We start from the raw sequence: 14,811 nt of genomic DNA on the forward strand, positions 1-14,811 counted from the left end.
TCCAGCACACATAATGATCATCTAATATCTGACATTGACTCTTCGTACTTTTTGTGAGACTTCATTTGTGCAGGTTTTTCATACCGCCTAGCACTTAAATTAAGCATCAAAATCCCACTTCCTCCAATGAAGATACGGCCAAGTTACAGATCAAAATGTTAATTTATGCTGAAAATGTTTAAAACTACCTGTCTCAAAAATCATGGGACACTGTGTTTCTGGTGATGGATGCCAGGCTGAAATGTGTTTATGAAAATTTGCATGGTGTGTTTCACTGCTTGTTTCCATGTAAAAGGAGGATGGTAAAATTATAAGGGTAAATTTACTAGTAAACTGTAATCCCAGTGACTAATGGTGATGTCAGCTTCATTTATCATTTATATTATCAAAGTGAATTTGTTGATCGAAGCTTATATAATGCATGCATTAAAGTATATGAGAAACTTGCTTACAAAATGAGAGAAGGGCCTCTATTGAAGCTAGCTCTATGAGCCTGACAAATATTACTAAAGAAGCATAGAATATCTTTGGGCACTACACTGTGTTCTTAACTGAGAGAACAAGTCCTTATATTCATTTCAATGGAGAAATTGTGTCAGATCTACGTAAAATAGCTAATTTCTTCAATCATCAATTCTGTTATCACATATTTACACCTACCTCAGGGGTATTTAGGGTCCAAGACTTCCAAGCAAGTCTTCTCCTTACTTACTTTTCTTTATCCAACTAGTTATGCTGAGGTCTACAGAATTGTTCATTCTTAAAATAATTCTTTTCCCACGGGACCTAATGGCACTCCTTCGAAAGATATCAATGTTTCTTCTCATGCTATGTTCTTCCGCTTAGTGATGTAATTGACCAATCTTTCTGCTTTCTGGGTGTTTTCCCTCAGGCTTAAAGCAGGCCTGGGTTATCCCAATCTCATCTCCTGACTCAGTGAATCATAGACTTATACCTGTGGTTTCACGTTTTATAAGATTTTGGAAAAGCTAGTACATATATTCCAATGAGTTATCTTCGGTCCTTTAATGTATTAAATGACTGCCATCATGGGAGGACAATGACTAATGCTATTTTCCAGTATATTGACAATATAATTCAAGTCTTAAACAACATGGGTATTTATTTTGATCTTATAAGGGCTTTTGTTAGTAAACATTCTGAATAGGACAATCATGCGACTACAGCATATAATGAGATGCTGAAGTGATGTGGTTCCAATAACATTATTTTAAGCAATGATAGAACTCCCTGTATCCATTTCCATACCAAGGGTGCTTATCCTTCAGCTGATTTAAGTATGAGTACACTGCAAATGGATCACAAGTTAACTTGTGCTTGGCATGCCATCTGTTATGGACACAGCAGAGATATTCAATTGTTCCCGGCTCAACTTTGTGGAAGTTCAGTGGGAAAATACATTGTAATCTTCATTTAATAGTAGAGATAACTTGTTTCCTCCATACTTTCTTTAGATGCCACCTGCTTTCATATATTGTATCTAATTTGTGTATTTAGGTGTTTACATCAGTGGACATTTTACTAAAATTCATGGTTTTTTTGCTTTTTTACCAGTTTTAATTGCAATTTGGTAATTCAAAACGCTGCTATCTTTGTCTTCTGATTCCTTATGCTTTTAGAAATAGTTTCTTCCGGGAAACAGAAGGAAATGGACGAAGAGAAATTTTAGGGAGAACAGTCTTTCACCAAGTTCCTGAATATATAACGCTAAATGAGCATTAAAATCTCCTTCTAACTGGTCTTCAATGGAGCTTTAGCATCCAGACTGGTACACGTCTACTAACAACATTTTATCAACCGAGGCCGCGGGTTCGATTCCCGCCTAGATGGATTTTCCCCACCAAGGGGAATTGGGAATTAGTAATTGTCTTTCATGCCATACGTAGGGGTTAGGTGGCAAAGGGATTATGATGTCTCAAACATGCCCAAATGAAGTCGAGAAAGATAATCGGACAATATCAAGAAAACTGAATTGCAGAGCACTTACTTGGAAATTATGTGAAAGCATCAAACGAGATACAATAAAACACTCATTGAGTGCAAAACAGCTTATTTTTCTGTTTGCCATCAAAAACCGGTCCGCAGGTTCTGCAAGAGTGCACTGATCAAATGAGGGCCCGATGTTACGATAGGTATCGTACGTACCCCCGCCAACTCGTCGAAGTCCAGCTGAAGGGGCAGTCTGATCTGGATTGTGTTCTCCTCGGAGCTGCCCCCTCCGTCCTCCTCGCCCTCCTCCTCCTCGTTCTCCTCCTCGCCCTCCGCCTTGCCGCCCCCGGCCTCCGCCTTACCGCCGCCGGCCTCCTCCTCAGGCCGACCGGCCGCATCCTTTGGCGCCGCGCTCTGCTCCACTTTGCTGGCCTCCAACTTCTGCTCGGCTGTCAGGAGGGGGTCCACGAGGCGGTCGAATGATGGGAGATGCTCGTGGCCCTGTGGAGAGGCAGTGCGAGGTAGAAAGGGAGCAGGGCCGACAGAGAACAGAACGATGGGTTACAGATGCCCGGGTGCGACCCCGAATCCACCACTATTCGCTCAAAAATCGCCAGGGGTGGAAATCAGAGACGGTCCCCCCACCCTCGTGTTAGGACCGATTGGTATCATTGAATTGGTCATATCCTTGTGTATTGATTTATTGTATTTGGTATATTTCGTGCAAGTGGTTTTTACTGAATGTACACTACCAATTTACCAGCGTCATCTAAATTGGGTTTACATCATGCCGACTCAGCTTGGCAGATGCTAAGATTTGAAGCCTTGGATGGATGTTTGTCTCATTGTTTATACGTGGCTTACAATTAGAAATGGCCATGGAAACGCCCGACCATTTTAGCCATCAAATAAGAGCCGAAATACTTTTAAAACTTTTCTGAGTCATTTATTAAAGATCTATACAATGAAATTATATTTAACGTACTTTGCGAGATGGGGGTGGGGGTGTTTTTTTAGAGAGTGATATCTGAAAATCGGATGACAGACAACCCGACCACCAAACGCGCGCACCAAACTCAATTCTCCGCAGCGAGATTCCCCTTAAAGAATCAATCACGTTCGAGACATTAGGCGAAGGAGGGGGGAGTTGGCCGGTACCTCTTGTGCGGGTGGCAGCCCTGCTCATTAATTCCCAGATGACGGACTGAATGCTGTACCGGGCATTCTTCGGGATCTCTTTGGCTCTCCATGAGCGCGAGGGTGGGTGCCGTCCTAGCCACGTGTGAACGGAGAAAGTTGAAGCTTTTCAGGTGCAAAGTGAGTCCCAAGTTCAGGAAAATGCGCGTCGTGTAGTAAGCTATGAAAAACGCGGTATATTTTAACTAAAATCGCCATGCGCACTACTAAATAAGTAAAATAATTCGAATAATGGTGGCAATGTTAACTGTAGGTGCATGCACTGCAATATACAAGTACAAAATATATGTTTATCTGTGTATACGAAACGAGATGCTCATAATGAGATAATCAAAATAAGGGAAGATAAAACAATTAAAACAATCTCAGAGTATTCATAATTGACAAAATAATATTTCCTGCAGGTAGTTTGCAGTTATTCTGATCCCTGTCTTTCGCAGGAAAATTACATCTTGTATCCGTCGGCTCTACAGTCGATCTCTTCAATTCCATTTTCAAGATATCTAATACCGTAACATGACTGGGCTAATAATTCACCATTGGCAATCGCGAAAGAGACTCCATTTCACCCTATGTTCGTATGCAGGAGAGTACCCGGAAAATTTCGCTTGACAAACTATTCTCGCTGCTCCACGTAATCTAAGCACGCGTCATTTTTTCTCACCAGTCTCGACATAATTACTCGAGTATTTTTGGCCGTATATTCCGATGTCTTAAAGGAGTGATATCTCTCATTTAGACAAGCATCGAATATGCGGTCAACACCCCCGTCACTGAAAACAGATTCTATAAATGGAATAAAATATATATACAGGGTTCGTCCGGGAAATAAGTGTACTGAGCTCAGGAAAAAAAATTTATTACACTTTTACATATCTTAAGCTAATATTCGTCAAAATAGGACCCTTGTGAGTCGATGCACTTGTTCCAGCGGCGTTCCCATTCCTGGAACGCTCCCGCGAAGGCATCATCGGGAACCTCTCGAAGACACGTCGTCACGGCCTCATTGACGGCGTCCAAAGTCCCGTATCGCGTTCCTTTCAAACTCCTCTTTATCTTCGGGAACAGAAAGAAGTTCAACAACGTTCTCTAAAAAATGTGGATCATTTTTGCAGTGATCCGCAAGTTGTTTCGCAATTTCCAAACGATTGAGTCTTTGATCATCACTGAGCACTTTCGGCACCAACTTTGCACAAATTTTTCGCATCTGTAATTGCTCCCTAATAATCTCGTGCACTATTGTTTTTGGCACATTACACTGCTCTGCTATCATCGGAATACTAAGACGACGATCAGAGTTCAGTACATCGCGAACTTTTCGCACATTTTCGTCGGTGAGTGTCGTTGATGGGCGTCCAGGCCGTGGTTCGTCGTCGACCTCTTCTCTGCCCTCCACGAACATCTTGGGCCACCGAAAGATCATGTTTCTGGACATGGCTGACTCCCCGTAAGCCTGGTTAATCATACCGACAGTTGCGGTAGACGATTTCCCAAGCTTTACCGCAAATTTGATGGAATAACGCTGCTCCAAAAACTTCGGCATCGCGTTCCGTGACGTGGGTCGAGCGTGGAGGTTCGCGTTAACAGAGCTCCTCACTACACCACAGCTCAGAGCCGACTGCCTTTTTCAGCGTCGCTTGCCAACATACCCCCCTCCAATCGCAGCCCGTCAGAGCGGTGCTGGGCGCGCCTGGAGCAGCGGGAAAAAATTAGTACACTTATTTTCCGGACGAACCCTGTATATATATATATATATATATATATATATATATATATATATATATATATATATATATATATATATATATAATGGGCTGACACAACATAACACAAATAGAAAAGAATAGACACATATAAAAGAACACTTACACGGTAAATTGTTCGAGCTTACGGCCCTCTTAGGGGCCTTCTTCAAGAAGAAGAAGGCCCCTAAGAGGGCCGAAAGCTCGAACAATTTACCGTGTAAGTGTTCTTTTATGTGTCTATTCTTTTCTATTTGTGTTATGTTGTGTCAGCCCATTATTGTGCCGCTCGTATGAGTTTTTCCGGACAATCGTTATATATATATATATATATATATATATATATATATATATATATATATATATATATATATATATATATATATATATATATATATATATATAATGGGCTGACACAATATAACACAAATAGAATAGAAGAGCAATATTTAAATATTTAAAAAGACACTAACACGGTAAATTGTTCGGGGATTTCGGCCCTCACAGAGGCCTTCTTGAAGTGAGACTAAAAATATGCTGTTGCTGCGGAGAGGGGAAAGAGGTATGGGCGGGGAGGGGAGGTGTGGAGGAAATGCTGGGAGGGAAATTAAAAATGGCGGTTAAGGGTGGGAATTTAGAAAGAACGGAAAGCTATTATGCAGGCGGATTCACGAGTTCTATCCCTTCACACGCCAATTCCCACAACCTTTCATTCGACCAGTGTTTTGCTCTCAGCATCCTAGAATCCCTACCCGATTCATCCACCAATATAGAGGTGAGAACTCGTGAATCCGCCTACATATTAGCTTTCCGTCCTTTCAAAATTCCCACCCTTAACCGCCATTTTTAATTTCCCTCCCAGCATTTCCTCCACACCTCCTCACCCTGCCCATACCTCTACCCCTCTCCGCAGAAACAGCATATTTTCAGTCTCTCTTGAAGAAGGCCTCTGAGAGGGCCGAAAGCTCGAACAATTTACCGTGTGAGTGTCCTTTTAAATGTTGCTCCGCCTGTTTGTATTCCTTCCTTTTCAAACCATTTAATGGTTCTACATTCCATTTTCTGACTCGCCGCCCCTGCCTTATCTTTTTGAAACGGACGCTACATTTTATAACCACTAAATTGTGGTCAGAGTCCGCATCCGCTTCCAGGAAGCTGTGTGAATTTATCACACTGTTCCTAAACCTGTGTCTAACCAGGATATAATCTAGCTGATACCTTTCCGAGTCACCTGGCATTTTCCATGTATACCTGCGTCTTTTGTGGTGTCTAAACCAAGTGTTGGTGATGACTAACTCCTGTCTCCTGCAGAACTCAGCTGCTTTCTCCCCGCGGTCATTCCTCGTGCCTAAACCATTGTCCCCGACCTCGTCACCATCTCTTCCTTCGCCTACCGTCGCATTCCAATCCCTCATCACTATCAAATGTTTTCCTGCCGGAACACACGCGATTATGTCCTCTAACTGATCGTATATCCTGTCGACCTTTTCTTCCATATGGTTGCTCGGTGGCATGTATACCTGAATAATAACCATGTTCGTCGGTTCTGTTTCACTGTCCTAACATTCCACGTTCCTATTCTAACTAATTTGGTCTTCTTCTCCTGCGTCTTCTGTCCTACTGCTGCTGGTTTTCCCTTGCAAGGGTTTCGTGGGATGACGACCGCGGAAGCCTAGCCTCCCCCGCTGCCGGGCACGACACGCGGCCGATTGGGCCGAGCCCAGCAGTTGCCAGGACTCATATTCTCTGTAGTGTCCATCATTTGAATCTTTGGAATGATAATTGAGGTGGTTTCTGATTGCCTTCCTCAATAGTGTTTTTAACGTGACACCATCACTTACTGGCCGCCCCTCTGGGGTCAGACGCCATTGCAGCCGCCTCACTGAGGAACAGACGCTGCGTGGACTACCTTTCGTCTGGTTCCTCACCTTCGACCTATCTGGCATGGGTGACCCTAACCCGAGCTATAATTATTACTCCCGCCAGCACAGCTCTAGGGGTCATCGGAACGCACAAGCCCTTCCACCACGTTAAGGTTGTAGTCCGGGGAGGGATATATATATATATATATATATGTGTGTGTGTGTGTGTATATATATATATGTATATATATATATATGTATATATATATATGTATATATATATATGTGTGTATATATATATATATATATATATATATATATATTATATATATATATATATCGCCGTTTTTAATTACCGTTTTTAAAATATAAGGGGTCAGTCATTAGAGTCACACAGCAATGACAAAATTCGATAGATAACATGCCCAATCGATGGAATCGAGAATTATTTTCCCTCACAATATTTACAACCGCAGCGCGAGGCGCTCCCAAATTAGCAAAAATCTTTCCTTTCTTCCGCGATAATTTGATGGCAGATCACCTTCTCCCATTCGCCCCATTGGTCGACCTGCAGGCCTTTGCTCGAATGAAAATCCCTGACGGCAAGCCCTGAAATACAATCACAGGTTCGCATCGTTTGGAATTATCTGCGTGCGCGAACAGGTGAGCATTCGTTCCCGAGGGCATGCGAGCGACGCAGCGCGCTCAGAGGCTTTCATTTTTTCCACGACGATTTATTTATTGCGATTTATTAATTTTTTCCACGTCGATTAAGTGGATCGCAGTGACGACGCACGGCTGGGCGGATTTCAAATTTGTGACGAGGAGTCACGTGGGTCACCCGCTAATTTGCTTGCCCTTCAGAACATTCGCGTGTCTCCTCTCCCACGGCGGGAGCCGCGATTGATCACGGGTGAGCGAATGCACGAAACACGTCACGAACATTGCGTTAGCACTTCCTTGGACACATAGCGACGCGCGATGCGCAACGTGGTGGACGATAGTGTGCGTGTGTTGTTGTTGCAGTCGCCTGTGCGTGGCGGGCGGCGGGAGGAAGGCACCGCGGATGCGCCGGATCATCAAATGCCATTGGGATTCTTGAAAGCCGGCGAGAGCGCATTGGCGCTCTTTTGACACGTCACGTTCATTTTATTTTCTCTTCTACAACTACGCAAAATCCCGTAAGCCGCAGGGGCGTGGGGGATCGGGATGGTGTGGAGTTTATCTACTGACTTCCCAACTCAATGGCCCAGGTTCGATCCCGGCGGTGGCCGTAGTTATCAGTGGTATCCCGATCTAACTTGAGATGCATTGCGGAGAGCATTTTAGGCGTGTACGCCGTCCGTCGGATGGGACGTCGGACGGGACGTCGGACCCCTTGAAACATTTCGTTATTAGAGTAGGCTGATGCCGACGCCGAGCTTCTCACCAATTGCTTGCATTTCCTAAACATCCTGCCCCTAGCAGATTATACGCCTATCTCTCCTGGCGCAAATGGCCTCTGCTGTCGGTTGCCCCTCTTATAACTAGTTCTACTTTAAATAGTTTTCAAGTATATCTGCCCGGGCACTATGGGTTCGATTTTATGATCGCGTATCGTGCGGAGGAATATCGAGTGCTTGAATCTCTTTTTTACGGTACCCATCTCTCTTAATTTATTCCGGTGGTCGATCCTACGGGCATAGTAACATGGTGCCATAACAAGTGTGCCCTTTGTGTCGCCAGAAGCCTCAGATGTCCTTTCCAAAATTACAAGTCTCGCCTGCTCTCTTCGTGAAACAAGGGCTCTCTTGACTCAATTCCTACTACACACCCCTCACCCTTACTCTCCCCCCGTAGTAATTCCAACATATTTAATTAAACTAATTTAAATCAGCCAATTTAAATTTTAAAACACACCGCGGATAGACTCGTAACATTTTAAAATTCCTTAGTCAGCGTTTTCCCCCAATGGCTACAAAAAACTTGCCGCACATTCCAAATGTGACATAGCTAAAGCGGAGAAACACCTCTCTCTGATCTTTTCTTTCCATTTCCTTACAACCCGTCATAGCTTCTTCAAGGCTGATCCGTATATTCTTCTGATGCGTGTGTACCCCGTGAAATGGTTGATGTCAGCGCATGACTCGAGTAATTGACCTAATCTGATATCCTCAATTCGTAAAGGTAGTCCACGCAGCGTCCGTTCCTCAGTGAGGCGGCTGCAATGGCGTCTGACCCCAGGGGGGCGGCCAGTAAGTGATGGTGTCACGTTAAAAACACTATTGAGGAATGCAACGGGAAACCACCTCAATTATCATACCCAAGATTAACATGATGGACCATGCAGAGATTTTGAGTCCTGGCAACTACGGGGCTCGGCCCAATCGGACGCGTGTCGTGCGGACGAGGCAAGGCTTCCGCGGTCGTCATCCCACGAAATCCTTGCAAGGGAAAACCGGCAGCAGCAGGACAAAATACGCAGGAGAAAAAGACCAAATTAGTTTGAATAGAAACGTAGAATCTTAGGATAATGATGAGGACAGGGAAGCTGGAGAATTTTAAGCGAGAGATGGAAAGGGGAAAAATAGATATTTTAGGTATAGGCGAGGTGAGATGGAAGGATAGCGGGGATTACTGGAGTGATAGTTATAGAATAATAAACCGCGGCGGGGACGAGAGCACGCGAGGGGTTTCCATAGTATTAAATGAAGAGGTAGGAAGAAGCGTAGTCAACATAGAACAGGTAACGGATAGATTATTACTAGTTGAGATAAAAGCAGAACCGACGAACTTGGTTATTATTCAGGTATACATGCCGCCGAGCAGCCATAAGGAAGAAGAGGTCGATAGGATATACGATCAGTTAGAGGACATAATCAGGTGTGTTCCAGCTGGGAAATATTTGATAGTGATGGGGGATTAGAATGCGACGGTAGGCGAAGGAAGATATGGTGATGAGGTCGGGGACTACGGTTTAGGCACGAGGAATGACCGCGGGGAGAAAGCAGCTGAGTTCTGCAGGAGACAGGGGGTAGTCATCACCAACACTTGGTTTAGACACCACAAAAGACGCAGGTATACATGGAAAACTCCAAGTGACTCAGAAAGCTCAGAAGGGCTCAGAAAGCGGATGCGGACTCTGACCACAATTTAGTTGTTATGAAATGTAGCATCCGTTTCAAAAAGATAAGGCAGGGGCGGCAGGTTAGAAAATGGAATGAAGAAGCATTAAATGGATTGAAAGAGAAGGAGTACCAACAGGCTGTAGAGGAAATCTTGGAGGACGGTAAAGAGCTAAGTACTAAAGAAGAAAAATGGGAATGTATCAAGAAAGGGTTGTCTAAAGCTGCAAAAGATACTATTGGAACCGTTAACGCTAAAAGGACTAAGAAACCATTGATCATGGATGGGATGATTACAAAGATGATTGAGCGGCGAAAATGGAAGAATGTAAATACGGAATTAGGCAAAATGAAGTACAAAGAATTAAACAATAAATTGAGGAGGGCAACAGATAAAGCAAAAGAAGCATGGTGGAAGACGTACTGCCAGGATATGGAAAGTCTGCAGAGGAAGGGTGAAATAGGTGCGCTGTACAGAAGCGGACTATCTTTATCGGGAAGTAAGAAAGGGAGATCAACGATAGCAGTTAGAGATAAGGCGGGTAAGGTAATCGTTGACGCAGGAAAGATCCAAGAGAGATGGAAGGAATATATAGAAGAACTGTATAGTAAAGAACTCAGACCGACAAAGTTAGACATAGAAAAGGAACATGGCGTAGAGGAAGATCGCTTAGGTCCAGGCATACTAGACAATGAGATAGAAAGGCCATTAAGGGAGATTTAACTAAATAAGGCCGTGGGGGTGGATAACATTCCCGCGGACCTATTGAAATGTTTAGAAAAATGTGGGAGGAAGAGGCTATATGGGCTGATTCGTAGTATTTATGAGGAAGGAATCTTGCCGGAAGACTTAGTGAGATCAGTTTTAGTTCCTATTCCGAAAAAGGTAAAGGCTACATCATGTGAGGACTGTAGAACAATAAGTTTGATATCCCACGCAGCTTAAGTTGTTCTTACGATCATAAACAAAAGGATAGAGAGTAGGGAAAATGATTAATTAGGGATGATCAGTTTGCGTTTAAGAAGGGGAGAGGTACGCTTGATGCCATTGCAGTAATGAGATTATTAATCGAGAGGAATATAGAACACAACCAGGAGGTATTTACCTCTTTCGTAGATTTCGAAAAAGCGTTTGACAGGGTGAATTGTGAAAAACTAATGAGTATATTGCAGAAAATAGGAATAGATTGGAGTGAAAGGAGGCTAATCCACAACCTGTACATGTCTCAGACTGCTCAGGTGCGAGTGGGGAACGGGGAGTCCGGTTGGGCAGTGTTAGGAAGAGTTGTAAGGCAGGGTGCCCATTATCACCGTTGCTGTTCAACCTGTATGCAGAGAAAATGATTAAAGAGGCACGGGAAGAACTGGAGTTATGAGTAAAAGTGGGCGGGGAATTCGTAAAATCAGTTAGGTTTGCTGATGACCAAGCTTTAGTTTGTCAGTCAGCCAAGGGGCTGCAAGCATTGCTGAGTGAATTGGAAATTCAGTGCGACAGGTATGGGATGAGAATCAATATTAATAAAACAAAGGTTATGCGATTTTCTAGAAAGAAAAAGACTGAGGTAAACATTAAAATAGAAGGGCAAAAACTAGAGCTGGTAGAACAGTTTACGTATCTTGGAAGTGTTTTGGACCAACACGGTCAAAGTAGTAGGGACGTAGGGAGAAGAATTGCGCCAGGCAAAGAGGCTTTCACAAGGAGGAGGGAGTTGGTGAGAGGGTCGTTGAGTAAGGATATTAAGAAAAGACTCATAAAAACTTTGATATGGAGCGTAGCTATGTACAGTGCGGAAACGTGGTCATTGAAGCAGGAGGATAGACGTAGACTGGAGGCTTTTGATATGTGGGTGTGGAGGAGAATGGAGAAGGTGAAATGAACCGAGAAGAAAACAAATGAGGAAGTACTTGATATGGTGGGCGAAGAGAGGGGTTTGTTGGTAGAAATCCTGTGGAGGCAGGAAAAGGGGATGAAAGGGGTATTGACCAGCAGTGGGATGTTTAAGATTGTAATTGAAGGGAGAATGTTAGGCAAACGAGGAAAGGGAAGGAACAGGATAAGGATGGAGGGATGAAGGGAGGAAGAAAGCACTCAGAGCTGAAGAGGGATCTGATGTACGGTAGGATGTTGTGTTTTGCTAGCGGTCACAAATTATTTAATTAGTAATTATGTCCATCCAAAAACCTACCTTAACCGGTAGATTACCTGATTGTATGTATATATATATATATATATATATATATATATTGCAATATTGAATTTGCAAAACCATAGCCACTCTCAACAAATACCTCGACAATCTACATCTTGCACTCCTCAAACCCAGTTACCCAGAAAAACTCTTACAAAATAAATCCACCGCTCCACGCGACCACATAAAAACAAGCCCACATCTGACGCAGGACTCGACCTTTCCAGCACCTATTTCCCCGGATCAGAAAGACTGAAAACCTCCCTTAAAGAACTGTTTCCTATTTTAGATGACAATGACGCGACCTCATCCTTACTACCCCAATGCCCATCTACCGCATACAAAAACCCGCCAATCTCAAAAACTTTCTGAGATCCACCAACCCTTTGGCGCTACCCCCCGTGACAAATTTCCCACCATTTCCCCCACTTGCAACCGCCCCCGATGTAAAACCTGTCCTCTTATTATGCCTACTCCCCTCTCCCTACATCCCCTCATTGCCCCCTCACCTCGTTTTCACGCTAATTGCCTCTCAAAAACATTATTTTTCTTTTGTCGTGTAAACATTGCACTTCATTTTACATAGGCGAATGTATTTATTACCCCCTTATCCATTCGAATGAACAATCACCGTTACTCCTGCAATTCTGCCTCACTCTCCTCTCTTCCTATCCCTTCACACGCAAATTTCCACAACCTTTCATTCGACCAGTGTTTTGCTCTCAGCATCCTAGAATCCCTACCCGATTTAGCCACCAATATAGAGGTGAGAACTCGAGAATCCGCGTATATTTTGGTACCTCTGATCTTTCAAAATTCCCACCCTTAACCGCCATCTTTCATTTCCCTCCCAGCATTCCCTGCACCTCACCTCCCCGCCCATGTCCCTAACCGCTCTCCAGCAAATTTTCAGTCTTAGTTGAAGAAGGCCTCGGAGAAGGCCGAAAGCTTAAACAATTTACAATGTGAGTGTTCTTTTAAGTGTTACTATTTTATTTGTGTTTTATTGTGCCATCCAAATATATATATATATATATATATATATATATATATATATATATATATATATATATATATATATATATATATAATATTGATATGATTTATTTGGGAATTTTCAAGGAAGTAATTTCAGCGAAATATTAAAATTCTGTTGCTTACTACTGACCCGAAAAGGTAATCTAGAGGAGCAAAGTCTGGTGTGTAAGCAACTTCCCAGCTAAATGCTTACAGCATGTCGCAAACCAGTTTTGCGGTATGTGGTGGGGCATTGTCTTGAAGAAAAATGACCTTTCGTTGCCTCTTTTGGTATGAAAGCAGCGAACTGTTTAAATCGAACTATCAATGTTGTTGGTAGCGTTCAGTATTAACCGTTTCACCAGGTTATAACAGCTCATTAGCAGCTCACCAGACCCATCTGATCCCACCAAACATAGAGCATCGTCTTTCCGCAAAAGCGATTCGGTCTTACGGTCCAAGTGGATAGTGCATCTGGGTCTATCCAAGATTTTTTGTTCTTGGTATTCATAAAATTCTCTCCCACTTTTCATCCTTTAAAACGATACGATGCAAAAACGACTTCCTTTTGAATCGTAAGAGCAAAATTTCACATGTGTTCTTGCACCTCTCCATCTGCCAGTCATTTCACTCATGTGGTACCCATCCGCCGGTCGTCTGAATCTTTCCCATCTCTCTCGCAGGCGATTGGGAACACATTGTTGACTGACACTCAATTACTCTGCGAGTTGTTTTTCTGTTTGTGAATCATCTTTGTCCAGCAATGTTTGCAATTCCACATCTTCATACCTTTTCATCAGTTTTCCATATTCCTTGTCGGCAACATCGAAGTCACCACTTTTGGGACTCCTAAAACATCTTTCATACTTTTCTTGTCATGGAGCATGTTCACCTTAAGCTTCTCGAAATAATATATATACATATATATATATATATATATATATATATATATATATATATATATATATATATATATATATATATCTTCTTTTATTCCGAAAGTGTAGTGCTGCACAATTCCAATATTTTATGCATAGATATGGCCCCGTTGGTGACAGTACGTGGGTGTGGAGTTTGGTGAGTGACAGCTGGCTGAATCTCTAGCGAAGTGAGCGATAAGTGCTGACCGAAAAATGTACACACCGAATGTCTAGTATCTAGTTTTCAGTGTATTTTAAAATAAACTTTGGCCGATAGTGCAATAGAATTATCTTTAAAACGTTTTAGGTGTTCGAGATAAGTGGTCGGGATCACCTACCGTAGTTCTTTCGATGTTTATGTTTGTTTTGTTGCCTGAGCGAAGCTCACAAAGGGAAGAAAGAGTCCCTGAACCTGATGCCCCTCATCTTATCCCAGTGCACCAATCCGCTAGCATGTTAAGGGACCTTAATGATTTCTTCGGTGTTAAATTTCGAGATTAGGGAGTTATCCTGTGCCTGGAAGGAACTTGTCTCGTCTTCTTCCTCCCTTAATGGGGGGACTTTCTTTCTACCTTTCTATTGACCGCGTTACGCTCGATTTCTTGTCGTCGTCACAAACCAATTCTTCGTGCCTTTTTTTTCTCTCCAGAAGAATTTGGTAAGAAGACAAGGGCATGGGAAGGGAGGTGAAGGGATCTGGTGAGGGAAGATATGTTTTCCATACTTTCATCTTTCAAATCCTAATCTCATTTAGATGCGCTTGTCATTAGACATTAACATTGCTAGCAAGTCAGGGAGTGCACATCAAATGCCAGAATGGTGTATTCGAA

General features: G+C 43.0%; 1 protein-coding gene across 1 annotated transcript in view; it reads right to left on the reverse strand.

Annotated features, from left to right (window-relative positions):
- Positions 1-14,811, reverse strand: part of LOC139699834 (ataxin-2 homolog) — a 107,045-nt gene that overhangs the window by 6,309 nt on the left and 85,925 nt on the right. The window contains exon 3 of the mRNA XM_071598268.1: positions 2,167-2,451. Within this exon, the coding sequence (XP_071454369.1) occupies positions 2,167-2,451 (285 nt within the window). The remainder of the gene's footprint in view (positions 1-2,166; positions 2,452-14,811) is intronic.

The sequence above is a fragment of the Hetaerina americana genome, unplaced genomic scaffold (genome assembly GCF_022747635.1).
Source record: "Hetaerina americana unplaced genomic scaffold, ioHetAmer1.1.p SCAF_92, whole genome shotgun sequence".
Classification (NCBI taxonomy): Eukaryota; Metazoa; Arthropoda; class Insecta; order Odonata; family Calopterygidae; genus Hetaerina; species Hetaerina americana.